This window comes from Equus quagga, chromosome 17 (genome assembly GCF_021613505.1).
Source record: "Equus quagga isolate Etosha38 chromosome 17, UCLA_HA_Equagga_1.0, whole genome shotgun sequence".
Classification (NCBI taxonomy): domain Eukaryota; kingdom Metazoa; phylum Chordata; class Mammalia; order Perissodactyla; family Equidae; genus Equus; species Equus quagga.
Genome location: NC_060283.1, coordinates 26,670,996 through 26,695,935, shown reverse-complemented (window position 1 = coordinate 26,695,935; position 24,940 = coordinate 26,670,996). Strand labels below are relative to the sequence as shown.

The window sequence follows — 24,940 nt, the reverse complement described above, 5'->3', positions numbered from 1 at the left end:
TCAGCCCCTTCCTGTCCCCACGCCAACCCCTCCCTTAGAAAGCCCTTGCCTGGTGGATGGAGCCTCCCCAGTAGTAAAGCTTTCCGGGGATCCCCTTGCATATCATAACAAGGTTATGGGGGCAGCAAGGCAGAGCTTGGTGATCCCGTTTGGAGGTGAGGAAATATGTTCAGAGAAGTTCTCTAGACCAGCTGGATCCAATGGAGAGAACAAAAACTAAACCAGGTCCCCCGGTTCCCAGGTCAGCTCTCCACAATTCCACTGTGGGTTCTGGGATTGGGGGAGGCCGAAGGCCCCAGGCCAAAGCAGGGATTTCGGAGAAACTGGAGCAGCTTTGCCTGGCAGCTTCTGGAAGAACTCCAGGCAGTGGTTGGAGACATTCCTGTTTTCTGTGCCCTCCAGTCCTTGATCTTGCTTGTTTCCCCATCTGACTGTTGTTAGGAATATGGCCTGGCCCCCACCCTGCTTGCGCACACCCACTTCCACTCTCCTGGGGCACCCCCCCTCTCCGGGACCCTAGGAGGGAGGTGGCAAGGTGGAACAAGTGCAGGACTGTGACAGGAACCAGCTGAGCCTGTTTCCTCATCTGTGAAGTGGGGGCAAGAACAATAGCGCTTCTTTCATCCTTGGTTACGAGGATCACGGGAGACCAGAGCATTCATGTAAAAATGATGGCTTCCCACCCTAGCCCAGCCAGCCTACTCCAGCCCTTCCCCTCTGGAGCACCGGGCGGGGGACCTGACCACCTCGGCGTTCAGCCTGCAGCCCCTCCCACCCCAAGATCCCAGTGCGCTGGCTCTTGCCTGAGTTCCCGCCCCTTCTCTGCCGCCTCCCCTCCACTGCCATACCCGCCTCCACAGACACAGCCCCCCGCCCGGGCCTTGGGGGAGGGTGAAGGAGGGGTGGGACTTGAGTTGTTTTTCCAAGAGAAGGAACCAGCTTCTTAAGGTTAATCGGGTGTCCGCGCTCAGAGAGTTTGGGGTGACAGGCCTGGGGGCCGGGGCGTCGGGGCGAGTCCGACTCTGGCCGGCCTCAGGAAGGGCGGTCTCCGGGAGCCGGAGCGCCGGTGCCTGGTCGGGCGGAGCGAGCCGCCGGGGTCAGGGCGGGGGCGGAGCTCTCCGAGGTGCTGAAGCCGCTGGGCTCTGGGTCCCGGGGGCGCCCCAGCCACGGACTCCCGGGCCCTCCCGCTCCGCGCACGCAAGGCCCCAAGTCCCGAGGCTCCGGCCCGTGCGGCTCCCGGAGACCTCAAGGGACGGGCGGCTCGCCCTCTTGGGTCTCGTTCCGGGCTCCGCCCCCAGTGACCTTGGACACTCGGCTTTCTCTCGGGCATCGGCGAAGTCGCCCTCCAGGCAGCGTGTCCCGTCGCGGGGCTGGGAGAGCGGATGCACACCCTTTCCCCGGCCTGGAGCGCGGGAGCAGGGAGCCGGGCGGCGGGGGCGGGGGGCGGGCTCCTCTCTCCCCGGCGGACCGCCGCCTGCCTGCTCTCTGCAGCTCCTTCCCAGGCCCCGACGGCGCCCCTCTCCTCGGCCTGCCCGGCGGCCAACACGCAGCCCCGAGGCTGGGAATTGCCGGCCCCCGGCTCCCTGCCCCGACGGAACCGTGGCGGCAGGGCCGACCCCACCCACCATAGCCTCCCGTTGGGGTCAGACACCCGCGCCTCCGCGATCCAGCTCCGAGCCGGGCCACGTAAGGAGTGAGATCCTGGCCGGGCGCGAGACCACCTCGCGGTCCCGGGTGCTTGGTCAGAGCGGAGGCGGGGAGCGCAGCCAGACGGGGCTGCCAGCTCTCTCCCCAGCCCGCGAGGGGGCGCCGCGTCCCCATGACAACGCGGACACCCCACCCCCCCGCATCCCGGCAGGGCAGCGCCCCCCTCGAAGCAGCCCTGGCGACCGTGGGCGGTGCCCCCACAGTGACCGAGCGGGGAGCAGCCGGCCGGTTCCAGTGAGGGGCGCGCGTAGCTGGGGTCCCCGACGCCCCGGGAGGTGCCCCCCGCGCGTCGCCGTTGGGTGGCCGGCCCGGGGCGGGCGGCACGGCCCCACCAGGATTGGCTGCTTCCCCGTGACATCACGCGGCTCGGAGAAAAGTGCGAGCGTGAGCGCGAGTCGGAGCCACAGCGCCGGGAGCTGCGGGCGGAGCAGGGGCCGCCCCTCGGCACCCCGTCCCCGCCCCCGGCCCGCGGCCCGGCCGCCCGCCCCGCCCGCTGGCCCGTGGGGCCGCCCGCCTGTCCCGCCGTCTGTCAGGTGCGAGGGGAGCGGGGCGGAGGTGTCTGGTAAGTGACTCCGCCGCGGCGCGGGGGCGGGGGGACTAGGTTGGGGGAGAAGGACGCGGGGCTCCTGGACCCTCTGAGGCTCCCCGGAGGCGGGTCCGCCTGGGACTGGACCCCAGGCTTCCTCGGGGGCGAGCGCGGTGCTGGGAGCTGCCCAGGGCCCGGGGGTGAGGGGCCCCGCTGGAAGAAAGGCCCGGAGTCTCTCGGAGGCTTCCCCAGGTGCATCTCCGGGAAGGAACGGACATGCAGGAGGTCGGGGGGTGTGCCCGCCCACAGCCCCCAAAGAGCCAGGGGCAGCCGTCGGGGGCGGGACCCCGCACTCCAGCCCACCCACTGGCAGTTCTGCGGGGCGCCGGGCGCTGCAGCCCCAAAAGCGTTTTTCCCGCCCGTCTCCCTGCCCCTCCCGGCGCTGCCAGCCCACTCCGGTCCATGGAGTCCTCCATCAGCGACCTTGAACCCCGACAGAAGACACCCCTGCCCTCTCCTGGCGCCCCTCCCCCACTCCAGGACCACCCCTAGCTGTTCCCCAGGCTCAGACCCCGGGAGATCCAGCGCCAAGCCCCGAGCCCCGTGGCGGAAGTGTCAGGCGCAATGTCTGTGCCAAATCGCCTGCGCCCCTTCTCCCTTCCCTGAACTCCTGAGTCTCGTCTCCAGCCCCAGGGACAGATCCAAGGGCCACAGCCTTCCGGAGCCCCAGAATGAACCCCTAAGAACCGAGGACTCACACCCCACAGCCCCCGCCCCCACGGCGTCCAGAGCACGCGCTCCCGTCTGGTCCGGGAAAGGAGGGGCTCGAGGACCCAGGAAAGCACGGTGCCCACGCCCAGAGGCTGCAGGAACTGCGTGCTAGGGGGTTGGGGGAGGGCGGGGCACCGGAGAGACGGGGCCCCATCCACCGCCACGGAGATGTGGAGGAGCCTCCAGAGGGGTCCAGTAATGACTCCCAACCTGGCCCTCGAGGCCCGCCCAAGCCCGGGCTTGAGAACCCGGGTGCCCACTCTAGCCGCTGGAGCCAGACGGTGCCTCTCCGGCGGGGTGCAGGATTAGGAGTGTGGGAGGGGAAGAATCTTCCACGCGCCTGACCCAAGCCCCCGCCGGGCCTCCCTGTTGTGGGGTGCTGCCCGCACTCTCCTGCCCGCAGCCTGGGCGCCCTTTGGCGATAACGCGCAGTGGGCACGCAGAGCTGAGCCTAGTGTCCCGCAGCGCCGGGTCGGGCGACTCTAGCAGCGGCTCCTCGACAGAAGTCAGCCTGAGGCTGGGACTCCGCACCGCAGCTTTGGGGTCGCGGACACCACTGCGTGCTCGGCTGTGACGATGCCCCCAGGTCAGGGGGCCTGTCGCGCCCCACAGTGTAGTCTGGCCCTGTGGTCCTGCCTGGGACCCTTCCTCACCCACAGGCGGGGCGCCATCCAGACACTGGCACTTGGCCCGACCTTCTTCGCGCTCAGACAGCCAAGGTCTGGGTTGAATCTTCCGGCAGGGGCATTTGGAATGTGGCCCCGTCACCTACTGTCGGCCCCGAATTTGCTTGTGTACACAAGCTCACAGGTACAGGCTCATTCGAAGCGTGTGTATCCCCCAGGCCACAGCACTCCAGGCACCCACACGCATGCACATGCACGTGTCCGCATGGCGCGGGCATGCACACGTGCCCCCGAGCTCACACTGGTATCCAGGCGTGGCCGAGCGCACACACACGCACATGCAGACAGCTACTAGCTTCTACTCGCGCGCCCCAGGAATCACACACACAAACAGAACTCGCACTCGCCTTCCCTCCCACACGTTCTTCGCCGGGGGCCGGGTGGAAATCCGGGCCCCCTTAACTTTCCCACCGTTGAACCCTGCGCGGAGCCGAAGGCAGCTCCTGGGCGGGGCCTGGCGAGGGGACCTCATGTCCCTCCCTGGAAGGCCCTGCCGGGGGCCTGCTCTGTGCTTGCCGTCGCGTTGGAGTTGGGGGCGGTGGCGAGGAGCCGCCGCCTGTCCTGGGTCCGCAGCTGGCACCCGGGGACCGACATTGCCATCTAGCGGTAGGCACAGCCCAGGGCGGCGGCTGCTCGCCTCCCCAGATCTCAGGCGGCCTGGATCATAGAGAACATGCCAGACAGGGTTGCAGTCAGAATACCTGCGGGAGACCCGGAGTCATCCAGAAACATGCTTGGGGTGAGGGCCAGGGGACACTATGCCTCGCCAAGTCTGCAGCTGGCAGCTCCCCAAGTGGGCAGAGCGGGACTAAACCTGCCATCTCCTTGGAGACAAGATGTCTCCAATGGAGGCAAGAGGTCTCTGCTCTTCTGGGAAAACTAAGCGGGGGAGCTGGCAGGGAATGGGAGGGGACGTCCCCAGGCCTCACTTGACTGACCCCTAGTTGTGTGGTTTTGATAGAGGAAGAGCTGAGGCAGGAAATCAACTCGGAGGCAGTAGCACCTTGGGGTTGAGAAGGTGGCTCCTGAGTTCTAATCCCGCCCCGTCCCTACTTACACACCCTGGGCAAGTGAATTAACATCATCCTCATCTGTAAGAAGACACGTCCCTAAAATGAGGCTCCCTATCCGATCGTGCCTGCCTTTTCTGGCTGCTGTAAGGATTAAACCAGATAATCTATATAAAAAGCTCAGAGGGATTCCTGACTCATAGTTAACAGTCAATAAACAAGACCTATTCTGTTTTTCCGATTTGGCATCTCCAGCCCCGTTCTGATCTCACTGGCCTGTGTCCTGGCCCCGGGAGGTGAAAGCGAGGGTTTCCTTGGGCCTGGAGGACAGATCACTGCCCCCCACCAGCCCCCGCCTGCCTGGGCCTGGGGAGGGCGGCTTCTCCCTGCCGGCAGCTTCTGCCCTCCCTGCCCCGAGGGTGAGCTTCCATTTCAGAGGCTCTCAGAGCTGAAAGGGGGCTGTCAGAAATCTGGGGAGAGGGGGGTACCTGGTCTTTGCCCTTGACTCAGTTGTGACCTTGGTGGTGGCTAGCCCTCTGAGCCTCTCCTCCTGTGAACCAAGGATTTGGCAGGCGGACTTGAACTGCCAGGCCCACCTGGAGGGTGGGACTGTATCTGCGATGGTGGATCATGGGGGCTGAGGCCAGGCTGGGGGGGTCACGCTGGCTCTTGGCTCCAGCCCCCAGGGCATTTTCCTGCTGGAGATGGAGTTTCAGTTGCTGATCCCCATAGCTGCTCGGGAGGTTGTCCCAGGACAGGAGTCCTTTCTGGGAAAGAGAAGTGCAGGAAGCGAGGTGGCTCGTCTGAGGCCACACGGCTAGACGCCGCCGCTGCCGCCGCTGGCCTTGGAGCCCGGGTGGCCGGGTGAGTGCGCCTTCCTCCACACGCCCCTGCCTCTCCCTGCCTCTTTCTCTCACACACAGACGCACAGAACTGCGTCTATACGACAGCGCGCTGCGGGGCTGGTGCGGCTGTGATGGGGCCTGTGTGCGTGTGTGTAATGGTGTGCGTGTTGGCGGGTGTGAAGGAGCCTGGGCTGGGCGGCTGCCCTGGCACAGCGCAACGGGCGTGGGCCTCCCTCACATGTATGGGAGAGGAAGGGGAGCAGGGATGGAGGAGAGCGTGGTGGGAGGGAGCACAGGCTCAGGGGGAGGGGCTCTGCGCTTGGGGGACCCGAGCTGGGGTGCCGTCTGTGTGCACTGGTGGGTCAGGGGGCACCCTCAGGGGCCAGCCAAAGGCTCCCCCGTAGCAGCCCCTCTCTCCCTTCTGAGATGCTCTTTCACCCTTTGGGGTCCCTGTTAGGCCCGGCCGGGGCAGACCCTGGCCCTTGGGAAGCCGTGTCTGTCCTTCCTCAGCTGGTGGGCCCTTCACGATTCCTCATGAGTCTCAGCCCCTGGCTGCTGACAGTCCCCAGCTACCCATGCGCTGGGGCAGGGGTGAGGGCTCAGGGAAGGGATGCCACAGTGGCACGCACTCTCCTCCTCCTCCAGGATGTCCTCAGCTTCATGCCACCTCGGGTCCTCAAGGAAGCCTTCCCCCAGGTGGGGTCACTGGCTCCCGTGGCTCTTTGGGCTTCCCTCTGCCCAAAGGGACAGCTCTGGGACAGCAACATGACGTCAAGGAGCTGTGGAACCTTGGTCAGGTTATTTGACATCTCTGTGCCTCAGTTTCCCCATTTGTAAGCAGTGAAAAATAGCAGTATCTACTTCATAAGTCTGTTGTGAGGGTGAAATGAGTTAGTACTTATAAAAAGTGTAGAAAGTGCCTGGCACTTAGGAGACAGTAAATGTCACCTGCTGATATAATTGCCTCTGTCCTCAGTGTCTTCGGTAAGGACTGAGAACAGATCCCCAGGTCATGTTTGGTTAAGAAATGACCGAGAGAGAGTGGTTAGAATGAACACTTCTGACTAGAGCCCCATGCTGATCCCTGGGACCACTCCTCCCCTCCCCCTCACTTCCTGGGGCCCCAGCCTCACTGGGCTTCTGTCCATGCCTCACACATGCCCAGGGCCTTTGCTCCCGCCATTGCCACCGACTAGGCCACCTCTGTAGCTCTTCATATGGCTCCCGCCTTGCCATCCTGCAGATCACCTCCTTGGAGAGGCCTTCGCTGATCACCCAGCGAGGAACCACCCCTGTGGGTCCTCACCATACCACCGCTCTGCCTTGTTTCCTTTCTAGCACTTTCTCTGTTGCTCGTGTGTTGGTATGGCTCCCCTGAGTGGATTGTAACCTCCATGCGTGTCTCATTCACTTCTGCAACCCCAGCACCTCGAACACTGTGCGCACCCTGAGTGCTCACACTCAGCAAATGGGGAACGAATGAATAAAGGAGGAAGTGATGGGACCGAGTTCTTTAAGGTTCTGCAGGATGCTGTTCCTCTGTCACCTTGATCCAGTTCACCCCACGTGACCCCTCTAATCCACCTTGACACTTCAGCCCTTCTCTCTCCTTCCTCCTCCAGACACGGCCCCCCCACGCCCCCGACGGCTAACCAAAATGGCGAACTTCACACCAGTCAATGGCAGCTCGGGCAACCAGTCTGTGCGCCTGGTCACATCAACCCATAACCGCTACGAGACAGTGGAGATGGTATTCATCGCCACGGTGACAGGCTCCCTGAGCCTGGTGACGGTGGTGGGCAACATCCTGGTGATGCTGTCCATCAAAGTCAACAGGCAGCTGCAGACAGTCAACAACTACTTTCTCTTCAGCCTGGCGTGCGCCGACCTCATCATCGGCGCGTTCTCCATGAATCTCTACACCGTCTATATCATCAAGGGCTACTGGCCTCTGGGCGCCGTGGTCTGTGACCTGTGGCTGGCCCTGGACTACGTGGTGAGCAATGCCTCGGTCATGAACCTCCTCATTATCAGCTTTGACCGGTACTTCTGCGTCACCAAGCCTCTCACCTACCCCGCCCGGCGCACCACCAAGATGGCAGGCCTCATGATCGCCGCTGCCTGGGTCCTGTCCTTCGTGCTCTGGGCACCTGCCATCTTGTTCTGGCAGTTTGTGGTGGGCAAGCGGACAGTGCCGGACAACCAGTGCTTCATCCAGTTCCTGTCCAACCCGGCGGTGACCTTCGGCACGGCCATCGCTGCCTTCTATCTGCCCGTGGTCATCATGACCGTTCTCTATATTCACATCTCCCTGGCCAGTCGCAGCCGAGTTCACAAGCACCGGTCCGAGGGCCCCAAGGAGAAGAAAGCCAAGACGCTGGCCTTCCTCAAGAGCCCCCTGATGAAGCAGAGCGTCAAGAAACCCCCACCAGGGGAAGCCACTCGGGAGGGGCTGCGCAACGGGAAGCTAGAGGAGGCCCCTCCGCCGGTCCTGCCACCACCGCCACGTCCAATGGCTGACAAGGACACTTCCAATGAGTCCAGCTCGGGCAGTGCCACCCAGAACACCAAGGAACGACCACCCACCGAGCTGTCCACCACAGAGGCCACCACGCCTGCCACGCCCGCCCCTTGCCTACAGCCACGGGCCCTCAACCCTGCCTCCAAATGGTCCAAGATCCAGATTGTGACGAAGCAGACAGGCAACGAGTGTGTGACAGCCATCGAGATTGTGCCTGCCACGCCAGCTGGCATGCGTCCGGCAGCCAACGTGGCCCGCAAATTTGCCAGCATCGCCCGCAACCAGGTGCGCAAGAAGCGGCAGATGGCGGCCCGGGAGCGCAAGGTGACGCGGACCATCTTTGCCATTCTGCTGGCCTTCATCCTCACCTGGACGCCCTACAACGTCATGGTCCTGGTGAACACCTTCTGCCAGAGCTGCATCCCTGACACGGTGTGGTCCATAGGCTACTGGCTCTGCTATGTCAACAGCACCATCAACCCTGCCTGCTACGCCCTCTGCAACGCGACCTTTAAAAAGACATTCAGGCACCTGCTGCTATGCCAGTATCGGAACATCGGCACTGCCAGGTAGGCAGGCAGGGGTGCCGCAGGAGGTGCTCGTGGTCGCATGTGTGCACTGGGGGACCACACAGGCCAGCTGCTGTGGGGCAGAGATTTGCAGGCACCTCTCCATGTTCTTGTTCACTGAAGAGGAGAACTGAGGTCCCCAAGACCCTGCGAGCTCAGGAAAAGGCTCTGGCTGGAATCGGAGAGACCAGATCTCTGCTCAGGCCGGGGAGGGTCAGCCCCAGGAAGCGTCTGCACCAGGACTGCCTGGTCCCCTCTGTTGCCCTGCCTCAGGGAGCTGGGGGCACTGGTCTACGTGGGCTCCTGCCCCCTGTGACCAACCAGCGTGGCTGAGACAATGGACAATGGAGCCCGAAGCTCAGGCTCCCCTCGGGAGGAGGGAAGGCGCCTGTGCTTGGGAAAGGAGGCTGCGAGGGCAGTGGAAGGGTGGGGCCCTCCATTCTGCTGTAATTGGTGCTTGGTCCCCCCTGCACCCCGCATGTAGGCTCAGCCCCCTTGTCCCAAATCCCACTCCAGGGCAGAAATCCCCCACTTGCTGCAGCTACTCAGCCAGGTTCTGGTTGGGCGGGTGGGCTTGCTGGAGGCCAGGCAGAGAGGGTTCTGAGGTACGCCCCCCACACCCGGCAGGTCATACTCGGATGGGCCAGCTAGGAGCAAAGAGATTCACACTTAGGACGAGATTCACACTTAGGACCGTGGTCCCAAGCTGAGGGGGAATAATTCACCTTATTCTGAAGAGCCCTCCCCTGTCCCCAAGGGGGTCACACAGACGGAAGGTGGCGCTGCGGTGGGCAGTGTTCCCCGCTGGGCTCTGCAGAGTGTGAGCGAGGCCTGGGTCACCAGATGAGAATAGGGGTGGACTTGACCCAGTGACAGGGCGGTGGCGGCCCTTAGAGCGGCCCCATCTCTACTCTCCCAGTGGCTGGAACCTTGCTGATTGGCAGCGGGCTAGACGGAAAGCCCTTTGCCTGAGGGGGGAATGTCAGTTCTAGAACCTTCTGGGTCCTCTCCCTCAGCCCTGCTGTGGCCCCTGGAGGACCCAGAAAGGCTTAGGGGACCTGATGGGGGGGTACTCTTTCACGGGTCAGTAAGGGGCTCTGGAAGAGATTTTCGTAACCATTCTGCTTTTTCCATGAGCGCCAGGGAGCACTGGCGGCCAAGCCCCACCGCCCTGAACGCCCGACCCTCAGCCTTCTTTTTCTTCCACACTCTCCCACCCCCAACAAGTCACAACGGCAAACTCTCTGGGAAGGGGCTTTTATATATTAAAAGAAAAACTTTTATTGGGAGAAAAACGACAGTTTATTTTGTTTCTTAGCAATGGCATCATTGTGGGGAAGAACAAAAGGGGTGCGGGAATCCATCGCTTTGGGGGGGCTCAAGCTGCACAGAATCCCTGTCCCTCCCCACCTTGGGCACTTGGGTGGGGGTGGGGGTGGGGGAGAGAGAGGGAAGAGCAGGGCCTGATCGGCAGCTCAGAGCAGAGCAGACAAAAGGCACTGGCGGGTTACATCGTGGGCCTGTGGGTGGCAGGGCCTGGGCCAGGCCCCCAGTAAGGCCAGGGGCTCCCAGGCGTCCAGTGCTGGCCTCTAGTCCTTTCCCTTCCCTTTCTTGGCTGTAAAACAAGAAATACCGCATTAGCAGGTTTCTGGTGACCTGGCAGAGACCCTCCTGACATACCAGAGGGAGAAGAAAATTCTGCCCCTCGTGGTTCTCCATCAGCGGACCTGGAAGGCGGTGGGACAGGGCAGCCATGATGATGCTGGACCTTCCCCACGCCCCAGCTTCAAACGTCCCCTGGGGATCCAGAAAACCTCCCAGTTCCCAGTTCCACGCCTGGTCCCAGCAGCCCTCGACCACAGCCTCAGCCTCCTCATCCGAGAAATGGGCAGATTCACCCTGTTGGCCTCTCTGGGCCGCGGTGAGTCAGGACGGAGCTAAGGGTCAGGGGACGCAGGGCTGTGAGGCCCTTCCCATAGCAGGAAGGGCCAAGCTGACCAAATGCTGGAGCGATGACAAAGCCGAGCCCTTCCAGGACAATGTCCCTGGATCCTAAGCCAAACGCTCCCTCAGGACACTGTAATTTTGTCCTTGCTTGGGCCGGAAGATTGACTATCCCCTGAGCACCTTTGGTGGGCTGCCTTCAGTACCTGCCCATCTAAGGTATCGCTAAAGACAGGGAAACCCCGTGCAGACACGTCAAGAGGTCACTCGCCAGGGCCCCAAACTTCAGGTTTAACCATTCCCCTCACAGGTGGGGGCAGCCCCCGGCGGCGATCGCCCTCCCCCCGTGGCTGACCTTTGGCCTTAGCTTTGGTCTTGGGGGTGCAGGGCTTGGTCACGCGGATGGTCTCCTGGCACTGGGCATTGTACCGTGCCTTCTTCAGGGTGCCTTGGCGGGCTCTGGTGCCCGTGCCCCCATCACACGACCCCCAGCTCTCAAACTTGTACTTGCAGTCAGCTGGCGGGAGAGCGCCCGGGGTCAGAGCTGGGCGCCCGCGGCCTCCGTCCACAGGTCCGCCCAGGGTTCCGCGAGGCTGCGCCCCCCCTTGCGGGCCCTCCGCCTGCGCCCCACCTCACCTCCAAACTCCTTCTTCCAGTTGCAGGGCACCCTGCACCGGATGCGCTGAGTCTGGGCCCCGCAGGTCCCCTCGCGGAAACCCACGCCGCAGTCCTTGCTGCTGGGGGTGCAGGGCCCCCAGGTCCACTCCCCGCACTCGCTCCCCGGGCCGCCCTTCTTCACTTTGTCTACAACGCACGGGGAACACAGTTCAGGACCCGGGGCACGGAGAGACTCACGCGGGGACACGTTCCTGGGGTCCCGGCCTCGGAACCCAGGTGGCCGGGCTCACCTGCCCATCTCCAGCCCTCCTCTGTCCCCCACCCCGCAGATCACCTTTCTTTTTGGCCACCGCGGAGGTGAGCGCCAACAGGGTGAGGAGGGCGAAGAGGAGGAAGCTTCGGTGCTGCATCCTGGGGGGAGAGCACGGGTCAGAGCCCCCGCCCGTCCCCTTCGCCACTGGGTGCCGCGGGCGTGGACCTCCCAACCCCCTCTCCCCATTTTCCAGGCCCAAAGGGTGGGGCCGCTACGGCGGCGGCGGCGGCGGGAGGACTTCAGGGGCCGGGGCGCACGGCCGGGAGGCGTCTCCCCGGGGGATGCCTGGATCCCAGGACGCAGCTCAGACCCCCACCCAGCCTCCAGCCCCTGGGCGGCAGCGGCCGAGCGCGCGAGGGGCCAGGCCGCCGTGCGCCCTCCGGGGCCCCGCGCGCTCACTCGCTCGCTGCCCGCGCTGCTTCGCTCCCTCCCGCGCCGGGGCCGTCCCGCTCCGGCCGCCGCGGCCCCTTTTGTCTCCAGAACCGGTCTGAGCCGGTCACATGGGCCCCCGCCCCCTCCCCGCCTCCCCCCCACACCGAGGAAAGACCCGCCCCGCCCCCTCCCCTCAAACCCGCACCGCCCCCGACCCCGGCGTCCCCGCCTCCGCGCCCGCCCCGCGCCCCCGCGCTTCCACCCAGCTTCCCGCCGCGCGTGCCCGTACCCTCGCCCTGCGGGCGCCGTCCGCCCCAGACCGGGGGCTCCTGGCCCCCCTCCCCCGAGCCCGGGGTCTCCCGGCCCCAGGCCTCCGTCCTGCCCCGGCACCCCCAGTCCGGGGCCCCAGCTTCCCGCCCCCGCCCTCTGCCCCCGCCCCGGGGCCGTCCCCTTTCCCCACTGGACGCCAGCTCCCCTTCTCGGCGGCGGAGCTTCAGAGAGAGACTGGGAGGGAGCGCAGAGCCCGGGGTGTGTCACAGGACCCCGCGCGGGGCCCGCATCTCAGCCTGTGCGCGGCTCCGTCCCCCGACCCCCGGCCGCGCTGTTTCGCCCCGTCAAGGCCCCGTGCCACCTCCCAGGGCCTGCGCGGCCCTTAGCGCCCCCGTGACTGCTGGGGCAGGAGCGCCGGCCCCCACCTGGGGTCGCTTCAACAAGTGTGCAAGTTGATGCACACCTCCCCGCGCCCTGCTCAGTGCGGGGGGAGCTGGGGCCGGGCACCCCAGGGCCAGCGCGCGGGGCGGGGGCGCGGCGCCGCTCCCGGAGCGCAGGTGGGCGGGGGCGCGGGCGGGGGCCGGTGGCGGAGCGGAGCCCGCGGGCCTGGATTTGGTGAGACTTGAGCTGACAAGAGCCGTCTGAGAAGTTCCAGACCCGGCCCGGCGGCGGCTGCAGATGCTCACCCCCTCTGACCCCGGGGCCCACCGCGCCCGCTCCTCTAAATTGCGAACGCTTCTGGGGCCTGGGGGAGGGGGCGTGCCCGAGGCCAAGGGGCCGAGGGGCCGAAGGATCGGGCCGCTCCCGCCCCACCGCTCTTTCACTTTCATTGTTATCCTCTCAGCGGGAAGCGGGAAGCGGGAAGCCGGAGGAAATCAGCTCCTCCCCGGACCGGGCGAGGTCAGGTCCCGGGCAGGCCCGCGGATCCCACCCCTAGTCGGGAACAGGGGCCCCGACAAGGAACTGGGTCACGGTGTCCAGCCCCCGACCCTAAGGCTAACCCTGCGGACCCCGCTGCTCCTGGAAGACCTCCTCCTCAAAAAAAGAGAAAAGCAGAAAGGAAAAAAGTCCACTTTACTGAGTCACACCCAGCTGTAAACATGTCACCGTGAGAGCCCACCCCAGCCCCCAGGCCACACAGTCGGCGTTGCAATGACTGGGTACATGGGGAGGGTCACGGGGTAGGTGCCAAGCAGGGCAGTGGGCAGGCAAATGCAGCGGCTCCGTTTCCGGGAGGAGGCCCTGGGGAGGGTGGGGTCAGGGCACAGAGGGCCAGAGCCTCAAAGGGGGCTCTGAAAGGCCCCGGGGGCTTAGGAAACCTCTTCCTGCAGGCTCCCCAATAGGGCCTCAAGCCCCTGTGCCCCACCCTGCCCCCTAAACCCCAGGAAGGGCCGCCCTGAGGTGGCCCAGGCCCAGCCCCCAAAGGCATGCCCAGCCCAGTCCAGTTTCCTGTTCCCCTGTGAGGCTGTAGTCAGACTGGGGCCTCAGGGGGACAGGTGAGCCCCCCAGCTCCTCAGAGTCCAGCCCTAGGTCTGGCGGCTCCTCAGGGGGCAGCCCGGGGCTCCTTCCCTGGGGCCTGGGTCCCCCCGTGGCAGTCCAACTGGAATGTGGCAGTGAGGCGGGCAGGAGGGCCCGGTCCTCTGGCCGGCGTCCTGCCGCCCTCGCGGGCCCCACAGCTACACAGCCGTCTCCTGGTCCTCCCGCTGGATCATCTGGTAGTGCTGCCGGTTCTCCAGGTAGGCGGCCAGCTCGGTGTCCTGAGCCTTCTCAGCCCGCTGCCTGGGAGTGTCGCCCTGGAGGAGGGGAGCAGCCGTCAGCTCAGGCCTAGGAGAGGGCAGGGGCTCTCCCCTCCAGGCTGCCCCACCCCTGCTCGCTCCGGTTGCTCAGCGTCTGCGCTGTGTCGGAAGGACAGCTTCACACCCCCCGAGACAGCCCTCTCCCATGGCCCCTCTCAACAGTGCCTAACTTTGGAAGAGGGTTGGTCTGTGCCCCGTGGAGCCCCTGCCCGCCCTGGCGGCCTGCTCACCTGCTGGTCTGTCTTCATGAGAGAGGCCCCTGCCTCAACGATGTAGTGGCAGATGGTGCGCTGGCCCAGGGCTGCCGCCTGGTGCAGACACGTCTCCCCGCTGGGGGCACAGGGACTGGCTGTGGACCCCATCCAGTCCTCTGGGCCCTCCGGTCTCCCCAGGGCCATTGGAAAGGGCAGGAAGTTTGGGGCCTTGGGGCAAGGGGGGTGGCCCAGAGAACAAGAGATGTGGCTGGGATGGGTCTATGGGCTCTGAGAGGACCAGATGGGAGGGGCTAGATGAGGACAGGACGGTTTCCAGAGTAACCAGCATCCTGCACTGCCCAGATACTCACTTTTCCTCCACGGCGTCAAGGATTTCTGGAGGGGCTGGAGCAGAGGGGAGCAGGAGGTCAGAGAGGCCTGGCAGCCTCCCCCCCTCCCACCGGGGCGCCCCTGTGGCACAGCTCACCGTGGTCCAGCAGGTAGCGGACCACGTCCTTGCTGCCGGTGCTGACGGCGTGGTGCAGGAGCGTGCGGCTCCGTTCGTCCCGGTGCATGAGGTCGCCCCCGGCTCGGTGCAGCTCCTGGAGCTGAGGGCAGGGGCAGAGCGGGGCTGGGGCTCCCAGGGCCACCTCCTTCCACCCACAGAAATGCCCCAGTTCACAAGGCTACAGGCTTGACACTAGTATGCTGCCACACGCCGCTCCCCAGGGCCTCTGGGGGGGTCTCTCTGGAGTGGCAAGAGATAATGGCTTCTCTCACCCCAGACACTCCCCAGGAACACTGACGGGCAAGCCCTGGGACCTGCAGGTCCTCTAGGACTCTCCTACAGAGGGACACTGAGTGTGGCTGGATGGGGACAGGGCAAGGTGGAAGGGGACAGTCACCATGGAGGCCCTGCAGAGGGCCAGACGATGACAGATGACAGCGCCTGAACAGGTCAGCTCTTGGCCCAACCCAGAGGCCCTGTGTCAGTGCCTGAGGGGCTGCCCGGGGGAGAGGCCCGGGCCGGCCCTGGCGCCGGTACCTTACAGAAGTCGTTCCTCTTGGTGGCCTCGATCAGCTCTTCACCTGCATGGAACACCTGCCCATTACCTTGGAGGCCCAGGCTTGTGCGGTGCATGCACATGCTCGTGATGCACCAGCACGCAGAGGCAGGCCTGCCGGGCGGTGTGCCAAGGGCCGGGCTCACAGAGAACGGGGCCTCGCAGTTAGGTTTGGGTGAGGCTGTGGAGGGGCTCCCCCCCGGCCCACGAGCCTCACTCCGAGGAGCAGGGAGAAAGAGGGGCCGTGCAGGGGGAGGCCTCACCTTTAGGAGCTGCAGCATCCCCTGACAGTGACCTGCAAACAGAGCAGGAGGAGATGTGACACGGCCGCAGCCAGGCCAGCCTGTCGCCCTCCCCAGCCCCAACTTGGGGCACCCCACGGTCCTGCAACAGTTTACGGAGTGCCTCTAACACAGAGCCTGGTGAGGTCAGCCAGCCAGGCTCAGGCTGTGTGATGACCGGGCACATGGGGAGGGGACATGACAGCACGGTGCTGGGAAAGAAGGTTCGAGGCTGGGGGTAGGAGAGGAGGCCAGGGGTGTGGTGTGCTCAGCTGCTGGGGGAGGAAGGGTCAGAGCTGGGGGCAAGGAGAGAAGTCAGGGAGGGAGCCTAGGTCTTTGGCCAGCGGGGCAGGGTGGATGGTGACGCCTTCCCTGGGGACAGAGGGCTTTGGCCGCTTGGGTTTGCTGTCAGTGAGTCAGGGGTGGGGGGCTGGTGGGCTGGGGCTGAAGGAGGGAAGACAGGAGCTGCCAGCTTGCAGGTGGGGTCTAGAGCCAGGGCCTGGAGGAGACTGGGGACTCACCGGGGCGTGGGTGAGCAGGGGGAGGTGGGGAGAGGGGACGTCGGGGTTGGGAGGTCCGGCCGGGCTGATGCCCCCAGCAGCTCTGGGTCCAGGATATAAATCTCGTCCTGTGCGATCTCAGTCACATAGTTGAGGTGTTCCTGTGGGTGGGGAGTCAGGGCTGAGGGTCAGGGCCTGCCGGTGGGGGCGAAGGGGCAGCCAGGCCGGCAGGCCCGGAGAAGCGTCTGCTGTGAGCAGGCAGCCAGGGCGGCCTGCCAGTCCCTCCTCCCCCCGCCTCTGCACTCCCTCCTCTCCTGGCCCACCACCCAAGCCCGGCCCCTGACCTCTGTGTCCTGGGCCCAGCAGCTTGCCAGCCCCTTCCCCCTGCCAATAAGCCTTCACCCCAGTGGCCTGGCCCCGGCCAGAAGTGCCTTTCCTTCTGTGTCTCCCTGGGTGGCAGCTGTACTTCACGCTCTCCCGCCCACCCCGCAAGCCTTTCCTGGCTACGGCGGCTCCCTCCTCCTGCCAGCATGATCCCTGTGCACCCAGCCTGGAGGGCAGGGCCGTGCCCTGTCTGTGCACATGGGCCAGTGTGAACACACTGCAGACGATGAGGATGGGGCGAGCCGGCTGCAGAGGGGCGCGCTCCCAGGAGAGTGACACGGTGCCCCAGGACCAGCTGTGGAGGGAGCAGGACGGAGGTGCTCACCTGGGCCCGGTCGATCCTGTAGAAGCGGCTGGCAGTGGTGGCTGTGGGGAGACGGTTAGCTGGCTGAGGGTGGAGGAGGCCCTTGTCTAGGCTCAGGGCTGCTGCCGCCCCAACCCAGGACCCCGAGGGAGGGGCAGGACACAGCCAGGAGCCGCTCACCATCGAGGAAGCACCACTTGGGGGAAAGTTTCTGGCACGTTGGGGACCCAGCTCCAGCACCTTCGGGCTCCTGTTGAGAGAAGCACAGGCCGGGGCTGGCAGAGAGCAGCCCTCGAGCAGCTGGGGCGGCCCAGGGCAGGCTCCCGGCCCCCCTCACCTGCTGGAGCCTCTCGATGTGCGCCCGGCAGAGCTCGAGGTCGCTGTCTCCTGGGACCACCACAGTGCCCAGGGGCACCGCTGGAGGACAGAGCACGCCATCAGCGGCTGCATCCACCACCCGGCCCTCAGGACCCCCCCAGGCCTGCCCGCCACTCACAGGCCTCCTTGAGCTGCTCCTTGTCGTAATGCAGGGCCTCGTAGTCGTGCATGCTGACTCTGCTCACCTGGATCCGCAGCTGCTCCGGCACCGGCTGCTGACTGAGGGCAAGGGAGATACGGGGCCTCGGTGAGGGCCCTGCCAGGCCGCTGGCACTGAGCAAGGGCCCCTCCCAGCTGCCTCAGGATAGAGGGACTGTCAGCTGCTTTGCAGATGGGGAAACCAAAGCTCAGAGGGGGCAGAGTCTGGCCTCGGGCCCAGGGCATGGGAGGGGCGTACTCGCTGTGCAGGGGGGCGGCGCTCCGCCGCTTGGCCTTCTGCACCATGGTGGCCTGGTTGCGCAGGGCGATGCGAATGCGGGAGGCCGCGAGCTTGCAGGGCTCGCCGTCCACCTGCACTGGGATAGCCTTGGACGTGGTGAGCACCACCTCACGGCACTGCGTCAGCCGCTCGCCATGCCCACCAACCTGCAGCGCTGCCTGGGGGCGAGGAAGGCTCAGGTCAGGGGCCGGGGTGGATGGCGCCCCACCTCTGCTCGTTCCAGGGGTGCTCTGGCCTGAGACAAAGGGTGAGTGACCCCCCAGACAGAGAGAGGGAGGGTGAGACCCCAGTCAGGGAGGGGAGGGAGGGGGAGACCCCCGACAGAGAGAGGAGGAGGGTGAGACCCCAGTCAGAAGGGGTTGATGAAAGAGTCCTCCAAGACACAGAGGTTGACAGTCACTCTTAAGTCAGATAGAGAAGAAGACAGTGAGCCCGCAGCCAGAGAAGGGAGGCTTGGTGATACCCTGCTTCTACCTTGGGGCCATGCTCCTGGGCACTGTGGGGACTCCGGTGGAGCCCCACAAAGCAGAGCCAGGGCTCCAGGCAGGCCCCATGCCAGCCACTCACCAGGGATGTCATGGTGAAGCCGATGACTTCGAGGTAGCCATCATCGTGCCGCTGGGGCTCGAAGTCGTGGTGCTCCCCAGGGTGGCCCCAGGGCATGGTGCCCGCGCAGTACCTGGAGGGGAGGGCAAGAGGCTGCGCTTCCGAGGACAGTCTTGCGGGACAGGGACAGCAGGGCCCACACAGCGCCCTCCCCGCCTCACCTGGGGATGTTGAGGAAAACGATGCACTGGGGTTTCAGGTCCTGGATCTTGGGCGTCAGGTCAGTTCCATCACACTGGAGGCAGGAAGAGGGGCGGGTGTTGAGGGCATACGCGCCGGAGGCCGTGTGCCTCCCAGCGGGGCCGCCCACCTGCCTGCTGGCTTGGCCCCGTGCTCACCACCACCCGGATGTGCTTGGCTAAGTCCTTGGAGCTGCCCATCAGGAAGTCGGAGAAAGCTGTCTGTGGGAGACAGAGGGCGTCACCATGTGGCGACAGGGGTCTTTTCCCATCACTGCCTGCCAGGGGCCTGCGGCCTGGTGGACACAGGTGGGCAGGGGGCATGGGCGATAGAACAGGTGGGTGTAGGGGGTGCTGGCAGAGCCCAGACTCACCCCGGCATAAAACATCTTGTTCCGAAAGCGGCTGTTGAATTTCTCTGGGTTGGCCTCTGGGTGGCGACAAGACATGGGGGACATTCAGTCATTCCGGGTCTCCTGGGGCCTCCCAGGCTGGGGTGGCGGAGGGAGGGCTGGGAACGAATGCCTTTCCTGGGGGGCAAGGTCCAACCCTCCCGGAGACAAGCGTGTGTCCCTCCCTCCCCAGCCGCCCAAGGCTTCTCAGCAAGGGGCTGCCCACCTCGAGACTCATGAAACTCCAGGGTGACGTGGGCATCAAAGCCCAGGCTGAAGTAGTTGTTGAAGACATCCAGGGGCAGCTGGAAGAAGGGCAAAGTACCAGCATGAGGGCTGGGCCCCACAGGGGCCCCCGAGTTTCGGGCCCAGCCATGGGTCCCCTCGCCTGCTCAGCCCTGTGTTTCCAGAGGCCTTTCCTCAGTTAACAAGATCCACGAAAAGCTCTTCCCCCAGCCTGCCTGCCGCCTCTGGCTCTGCCCTCTCGGGCCCCTTGCCCTGCTGGCATGCCTTCCCTGGCTTTACTTCCCCGGCGTGCCCTATTCTGGAGGGGCCCCAGGACAGCGGAGACTGTGTGTGGCTCGCCGCTTAGAACAGGGCCTGGCAGGTGGGAGGCACTCAGTGAATATGTGCATGTGCCGAGGGGCTGAATGACACCACCTGTGAGCTGAGGACCATTACCCGCTTCATCCAGACAAAGAAGCCAAGTCTGGAGAAATGAAGAGACTCGCTCAAGGCCCCAGAGCCAGCAAGTGGGAAAGTGGGCCCAGCCCAGGGCTCCTGGGAACCCCAGAGACCGAGGCGTGGAGAGGCCCCCTCGACTGCTGCCCCACCCTGGCTCTGGCTGACCCACCCGGTCGGTGGCACCGTCGTCACGCTCCTCAGGCCCCGCCTCGGGGTTGGGCTCAGCGCGGAGGTCCCAGCGGTCCAGCTGCACCACGTTCCCCTCCTCTACGTGGGAGAGGATCTTGGACACGGGCTCATCTGTGTAGCCCTGCAGGGTGAAGCAGGAACTGAGTCCTCCGTGGGGACAGGCCAGCCTAGCCGCACGGCCCACTCGTGGCTACCCCACCTCCTGTGGGCTCTTACCCCACCCCAGTTGAGGGTGCGGGCCAGGTCGTTGCCAGTGCCCAGAGGCAGGATGGCGACAGGCGGCGGCGGCTTTAGGCGGAGCTGGTCCAGAGTGGAGAGGATCCAGCCGACCTAGAGGGAGCGGAGCAGAGGCGGCCAGGTCAGGCCGGCGGGGCCAGGCTCAGGCCCATCGGCAGGAGAGGGACGAGGACTCACCGTGCCGTCGCCCCCGCACGCCAGGATCCGCAGGTTGTGCACCTTGCGGTACATCTCCAGCCTGCGATCAGAAGACAGGAACCGGGTCGGGGTAGGTGTGCTGTACCCCGGTGCCAGGCAAGCCCCCGCCACTGGCCCCACAGAGCCTTGACAAGTACTTACGCCTCCTTGGGCCCTCCCTGGCTCAGGTCAAAGACTTGGCGGGGATTGAGATACCAGAGGAAGGACTGGATGATCTTGGCGCCCTGTGGGGGACCAGGGGCCAAGAGGGACAGAGAAGAGGCAGTCAGGGGTGGCAGGCTGAGGCGGGGAAAAGGGTGCGGCTGTGGAGCGAGGGTGGAGGCAGAATCAGACTTTCTCAGGGTCCCTGGGAAGGAGGGATGGGGCAGAGGCCTGCAATGGAACCTGGGAACAGCTGCTGGGGGTGGGGGGCGCGTAACCCCACCCTTCCCCCAAGACTCCCAGTGGAGAGGGGAGGCGTGCATACCTGGTTGCCCCCACTCTTGGGGTTCACAAACACCAGCAGGGGCTTCATGAGGGGGGACGGGGTGGGCCTGATGATGAAGGGTCTCCAGCGGCCCTCCTTGGAGACAGAGAGCCTGTAAGGCTCTTGACTGCCCTGGCGGACCCTATCCCCATCCTCAGCAGTGCCCCCTCATGTACCACTTCCGGGTCAGACATTACCATGGGCCTGGCCATAGAGAGGCAACTCTGATCTCCCACCCGCCTCCGGGCCCCAGAGCCCAGAATGACCCACAGGAGGCAGAGCCAGCAGCATCGGCTCAGGGGCTCAGGATTCCGAGAAACAGGTCCCTCTCCTGCCCCGTCCAGCTGCCTGCCTGGCCCCAGGTCTAACCTCGGGCCCTTTCTTGCTGGATTTCCTCTTGAAGGATGCTCTCTTTTTCTTCTTGCTTGCCTTGAGGGTATTCTGCAAGGGAAGCAGGGGTGTTGGTGACAAGTGGGTGGGCTGGGGTGGCTGGCAGACCCCAAGTGGGGGGTGGTGTCAAGGGTGCAGGCAGGACTCACCTGGGGCCTGCGGGCCCGGAGGATCCAGGTGGGTGGGATGACCACGGCAGCGTGTACCCCCAGGGAGCACGGCTCCTCAATCTGCTGCAGCATGAAGCAGGATACCTTGCTGTGGTACTAGAGGAGAGAGGGGGTGTGGCTGAGGGGGGCTGAGCTGAGGCCTGGGGACCCCAACTTGGTGCAGCACAGGGGACAGCCTGCGGAGCGGGGCGGGCACAACTCACGGCTTGCTTGCACCAGGAGCAACTGATGGCCACAATCTCCTTGCTGTGGAAGGTGAACTTCTGCTGGAAGCCCTAGGGTGGACAGGGTGGCTAGACACCAGGGACTGGGCCCAGAGCAGTAGTCCAGCCCTTCTTCTGTGCCAACCTCTCTCTACCCAGGGAAACTAAGCACATTTTTTTTTTCTTTCCGGTGAGGAAGATTGGCCCTGAGCCAACATCTGTGTGAATCTTTCTCTATTTTGTATGTGGGACACCACCACAACATGGCCTGATGAGTGGCGTGTAGGTCCACACCTGGGATCTGAACCTGCAAACCCTTGGCTGCCAAAGCAGAGCACACGAACTTAACCACTACGTGACCAGGCCGGCCCCCGGAGCACATTTTTTTAAATTCAAGAAGCTATAAAATAAGCCCCTTGAGGAGCTGGCCCGGTGACGCAGTGGTTACGTTTGCATGTTCCGCTTTGGCAGTCTTGGGTTCGTTGGTTCGGATCCCGGGTACGGACATGGCATCACTTGGCAAGCCATGCTGTGGTAGGTGTCCCACATATAAAGTAGAGGATGATGGGCACGGACGTTAGCCCAGGGCCAGTCTTCCTCAGCAAAAAGAAGAGGATTGGCAGCAGATGTTAGTTCAGGGCTAATCTTCTTCTTCTTCAAAAAAAAAAAAAACCACCCCTTTGAGCAGGGAGTTTTAGCAAGGGGCCCAGACTCTCTGAAGTTGAGTGCAAAGTGTTGGGGGGGCAGGTCCACAGCTAACGCCTGCCTGACTCAGCTCCCCTCCTTCACGACCCCAGCCCCGCCAGGCCCCTGTGTGCTCTTAGAGTACTTTATCCTTCTTCACAGTGCCTGTCACGTTCATCCCTGGCTCCTTCCACAGACATTTACTGAGGGCCCACTACGTGTCGACACCATGCTGGGCGCTGAGGATAAACGGAGGAGAGAGCGACAGGCCCCAATCCTCTGGGAGCCTCTGCTCACCGGACACGGACAGGAAGCAGACACGCGTTACTGCACAGAACGCCTGCGGACGGGGCTCGGGCAGACGGCCTGCAGAGTCCGCCTTGGAGCCCCAGCCTCCTCCAGGAGGGCAGGAGCCCCCTGCCCAGCTCAGCGCTCGGCGCCCCACAGGCGCTCGGCACGCAGCGGTGGTGTCAGCGAAAGAGTATGGTGCGTGACTCTCAGAGGGCCCCTTCACGACCTCAAAGCAGTCCGGAAGCGCTCCCTGCTCTCCTGCTCAGCCGGAGACCAGGGTGTTTCGGAGCTGCCTGGGCGCTGCAGCCAGGCTGAGAGCGAGCCCTGGGACTCTGTACTCTGGGGACACAGCCAGTGAGGGACAGGCCACCCTGGACGCACAGCACGGGGCTCGCGTCCAGTGGGCAGGGGCTCTTACCTTCCCACAGTGCCGACACTTGCCATCCTGGCGCCGCCTGTGTACCCAGTGGTGCCGCACAAAGGTTGGCTGGTGGAGGAGGGAAGCATCATGGGAGGGAGGGAGGGGTGGAGGAGAACAGGCTCAGTGGCCTGCACCCCTCAGTGTATCCATGATGGGGTGCTGCAGGAAGCTCTCTGCGGTCCTGCGCGTCAGTGAGAAGGGCTGCAGACACTCTCTGTGGCCCCGAACAGGGCTAAGGCTCCCAGGGGGACAGAGACATGGGTGCCCCACCCCCTGCAGGCCGGGACAGCTAGGCTTTCCCTTGGAAACCTTCTCAGAGCCCCATCCCTCACACCTCCCCGGGCCCCAGAGCAGCCTGGAAGGAGTGCCCCCTGCTGGCGCTCTGGAGACACTCCCGAGAGGTCCACTCTGGAAACTCAGGGCCTCCTTGCCCCTGACCATGCTGGGCACTTACCTCACGGATGTTCCTGGAGCCCGACTCACGGAAGGACGGCTTACAGCGGAAGTTGATCTGTAAAACACGCAAGACCAGCAAGATGTCAGAACTTCCCTCCAGGATCAGGCGTAAGGCCACCCACTGGGGGCAAGGGTCACTCAGAGTCATCGTCACAAGGTAGGGATAGCCCCAGCTCATCCTGGGAGCCCTGAGAACGTGAGACGCCTCCTCTCAGAGGCCCTGCTGCATCCCTGCCCCCTCTCCACCAGCCAGAAGGAGTCCTTCCTTCCTCTGCCCAGTATCCTGGGATGGGGAAGCTGGGCCTTTCCGGCCATCTCCTGTGCTAGAACAGCACCCTAATTTACTCCTCCTGTATCTTCCCTCGACCTCCAGCACGCTCAGCCAGGCACACGCTGGCACCCCAGTCCTTGCTGGCACACCTGTGCTGACTGGTCCCTGGAGACCTTTAGCTAATTCGTGGAACCCTGGTTTGACTTTCTCCTGGGGGGGGGATGGTGACAGGTGTGCAATGCTGGGGCTGCCCGTGTTTCTCTTTCCCTAACTGTCCCTGCTTCGGCCTCAGCAAGGCTGTAGGAAAGCCTCTCTCTATGCGGCGGCGGCTGGGGAGGAAGCCCACGTTAGCCTGGCTCGTGCCATTCCTAGTCCTGCAGGCTCTCCCGGGTGTCGGTCTGTGTTTCTGCTGCCTGGAGAGCCCTGATTGGCCACGGCAGCCCTCCCACCCTCTGCCTGGACCCCCCGCCCAGTGTTCCTGCTACATCCGTCCGGAAGCACAGGCCTAGACATGCTTCCAGCTGCAGACACACTGTGGACAACGGTCCTTGGGGAAGCATCTCTAAGTGGCAGTGTGCTGGGGACAGAGCCAGGCTTTGGGGTTACACAGGACCGGCCCAGCCACGGCTGAGTTATGGAGCTTCAGCAAGGCAATGGCCCCTTCTTAGTTTGGAGACTAATAAAATGGTGTCACGGCCATCATTCATTAATTCATCCTGTCGACTAATAGTCAGTGAGCCCCCCTCTGTGCCAGGCTTGTTCCAGGCAGTGGGGATAGAGCAGCTAATGAAGGGGGAGCCAGATTCAAACACAGGCATTTCGGTTCCAGGGTCCCTGGCTCTTCACCACAATGCACACCGGGGTGCCCCTGGCAGGCGATGCTTATGGAACATGTGAATGTGCGTGTGCAGGCATGCGGGAGTGCTGAGGGGGCTTCAGCAGCCCAAGGGGCGGGGTGGGAAAGGCTGAGAACCACACTCACCTTCTCCAGCTGAGCGATGCAGGGGGTGTGCACCACGATCTTGCAGGCTGCACACTTTCTCCGGGACACCGATTTCTGCTGCAGCAAAGGAAGAGCAGGCCCCTGAGGCACCAGGTGCCTCCATCCAGGATGCTGCTCCAGGGCAGACTGAGAAAGCCTCACGTCTGCCCCAGCAGAGCGGCCCTCCCTGTGTCCCGGGAACCCCTACTCTTGGCTCCTGGCATCCGGACACAGCTCCCATTCCTCGCCATCCTTGGGGGCAGCCCACAGCAGGGGCAATCAGGCAAGAGCCTGGTTCCCACCTTCCCCAGGAAGGGCTGCAGCGGTCCAGCTAGCAGGGGTTGGCCTACAGGCATCTAGACCCGGCTCTACCACCAGGGGGCAGCATGCCGCACACAGCTCACTCACCAGCATCTTAGCTACACAGTACTGCTCCCCAACATAGCAGAAGTCCCCCGACACGTTGGTCTCGAACCAGATGTGCTCCCCATATGTCGCCGACTCCTAGACCATGGGACAAACACACTCAGTGCACGCCTGCCACCTGGCTCATCAGTCACCCGTGCCCTGCCCCGCCAACCCTCTCTCTCCCAAGACAACCCTGCTCCAGCCACCACCATCCACTTTGC

The 24,940-nt window shown here is 64.4% G+C and overlaps 3 protein-coding genes across 19 annotated transcripts in view; 1 reads left to right on the top strand and 2 right to left on the bottom strand.

Moving 5' to 3' along the window:
- Positions 1-2,140: 2,140 nt before the first annotated feature.
- On the top strand, positions 2,141-9,883 carry CHRM4 (cholinergic receptor muscarinic 4). Its single transcript, XM_046643570.1, has 2 exons — positions 2,141-2,269; positions 7,168-9,883. Exon 2 carries the CDS (start codon positions 7,203-7,205, stop codon positions 8,637-8,639), a length of 1,437 nt encoding a protein of 478 aa, XP_046499526.1. The 5' UTR covers positions 2,141-2,269; positions 7,168-7,202; the 3' UTR covers positions 8,640-9,883.
- A 13-nt stretch (positions 9,884-9,896) lies between these two features.
- Positions 9,897-13,031, bottom strand: MDK (midkine). Of its 4 annotated transcripts, none has more exons than XM_046643569.1 (5): positions 12,839-13,031; positions 11,532-11,608; positions 11,216-11,383; positions 10,935-11,096; positions 9,897-10,250 (listed from the first exon to the last, which is right to left on the bottom strand). In XM_046643569.1, exons 2-5 carry the CDS (start codon positions 11,605-11,607, stop codon positions 10,225-10,227), a joined length of 432 nt encoding a protein of 143 aa, XP_046499525.1. In that variant the 5' UTR covers position 11,608; positions 12,839-13,031; the 3' UTR covers positions 9,897-10,224. The 4 variants fall into 4 exon arrangements, with proteins under 4 accessions (XP_046499525.1, XP_046499524.1, XP_046499523.1 ...); XM_046643568.1 differs by lacking the exon at positions 12,839-13,031 and adding an exon at positions 12,578-12,773; XM_046643567.1 differs by lacking the exon at positions 12,839-13,031 and adding an exon at positions 12,172-12,289.
- A 176-nt stretch (positions 13,032-13,207) lies between these two features.
- Positions 13,208-24,940, bottom strand: part of DGKZ (diacylglycerol kinase zeta) — a 41,309-nt gene continuing 29,576 nt past the window's right edge. For 6 of the 14 annotated variants that reach the window (XM_046643557.1, XM_046643550.1, XM_046643558.1 and 3 more), the window contains 28 exons: positions 24,720-24,815; positions 24,312-24,389; positions 23,057-23,113; positions 22,600-22,668; positions 21,207-21,278; positions 20,983-21,099; positions 20,813-20,884; positions 20,444-20,539; positions 20,119-20,201; positions 19,957-20,017; positions 19,759-19,872; positions 19,523-19,663; positions 18,896-18,974; positions 18,652-18,707; positions 18,437-18,499; positions 18,260-18,333; positions 18,060-18,171; positions 17,451-17,650; positions 17,172-17,272; positions 16,856-17,092; positions 16,697-16,737; positions 16,009-16,148; positions 15,470-15,501; positions 15,188-15,231; positions 14,630-14,750; positions 14,514-14,547; positions 14,179-14,278; positions 13,208-13,945 (listed from right to left, as the gene is read on the bottom strand). In XM_046643557.1, the coding sequence (XP_046499513.1) occupies positions 13,829-13,945; positions 14,179-14,278; positions 14,514-14,547; positions 14,630-14,750; positions 15,188-15,231; positions 15,470-15,501; positions 16,009-16,148; positions 16,697-16,737; positions 16,856-17,092; positions 17,172-17,272; positions 17,451-17,650; positions 18,060-18,171; positions 18,260-18,333; positions 18,437-18,499; positions 18,652-18,707; positions 18,896-18,974; positions 19,523-19,663; positions 19,759-19,872; positions 19,957-20,017; positions 20,119-20,201; positions 20,444-20,539; positions 20,813-20,884; positions 20,983-21,099; positions 21,207-21,278; positions 22,600-22,668; positions 23,057-23,113; positions 24,312-24,389; positions 24,720-24,815 (2,607 nt within the window). In that variant the 3' untranslated portion in view covers positions 13,208-13,828. The remainder of the gene's footprint in view (positions 13,946-14,178; positions 14,279-14,513; positions 14,548-14,629; positions 14,751-15,187; positions 15,232-15,469; positions 15,502-16,008; positions 16,149-16,696; positions 16,738-16,855; positions 17,093-17,171; positions 17,273-17,450; positions 17,651-18,059; positions 18,172-18,259; positions 18,334-18,436; positions 18,500-18,651; positions 18,708-18,895; positions 18,975-19,522; positions 19,664-19,758; positions 19,873-19,956; positions 20,018-20,118; positions 20,202-20,443; positions 20,540-20,812; positions 20,885-20,982; positions 21,100-21,206; positions 21,279-22,599; positions 22,669-23,056; positions 23,114-24,311; positions 24,390-24,719; positions 24,816-24,940) is intronic. The other 8 variants (XM_046643560.1, XM_046643556.1, XM_046643564.1 and 5 more) reach the window with 4 other exon arrangements.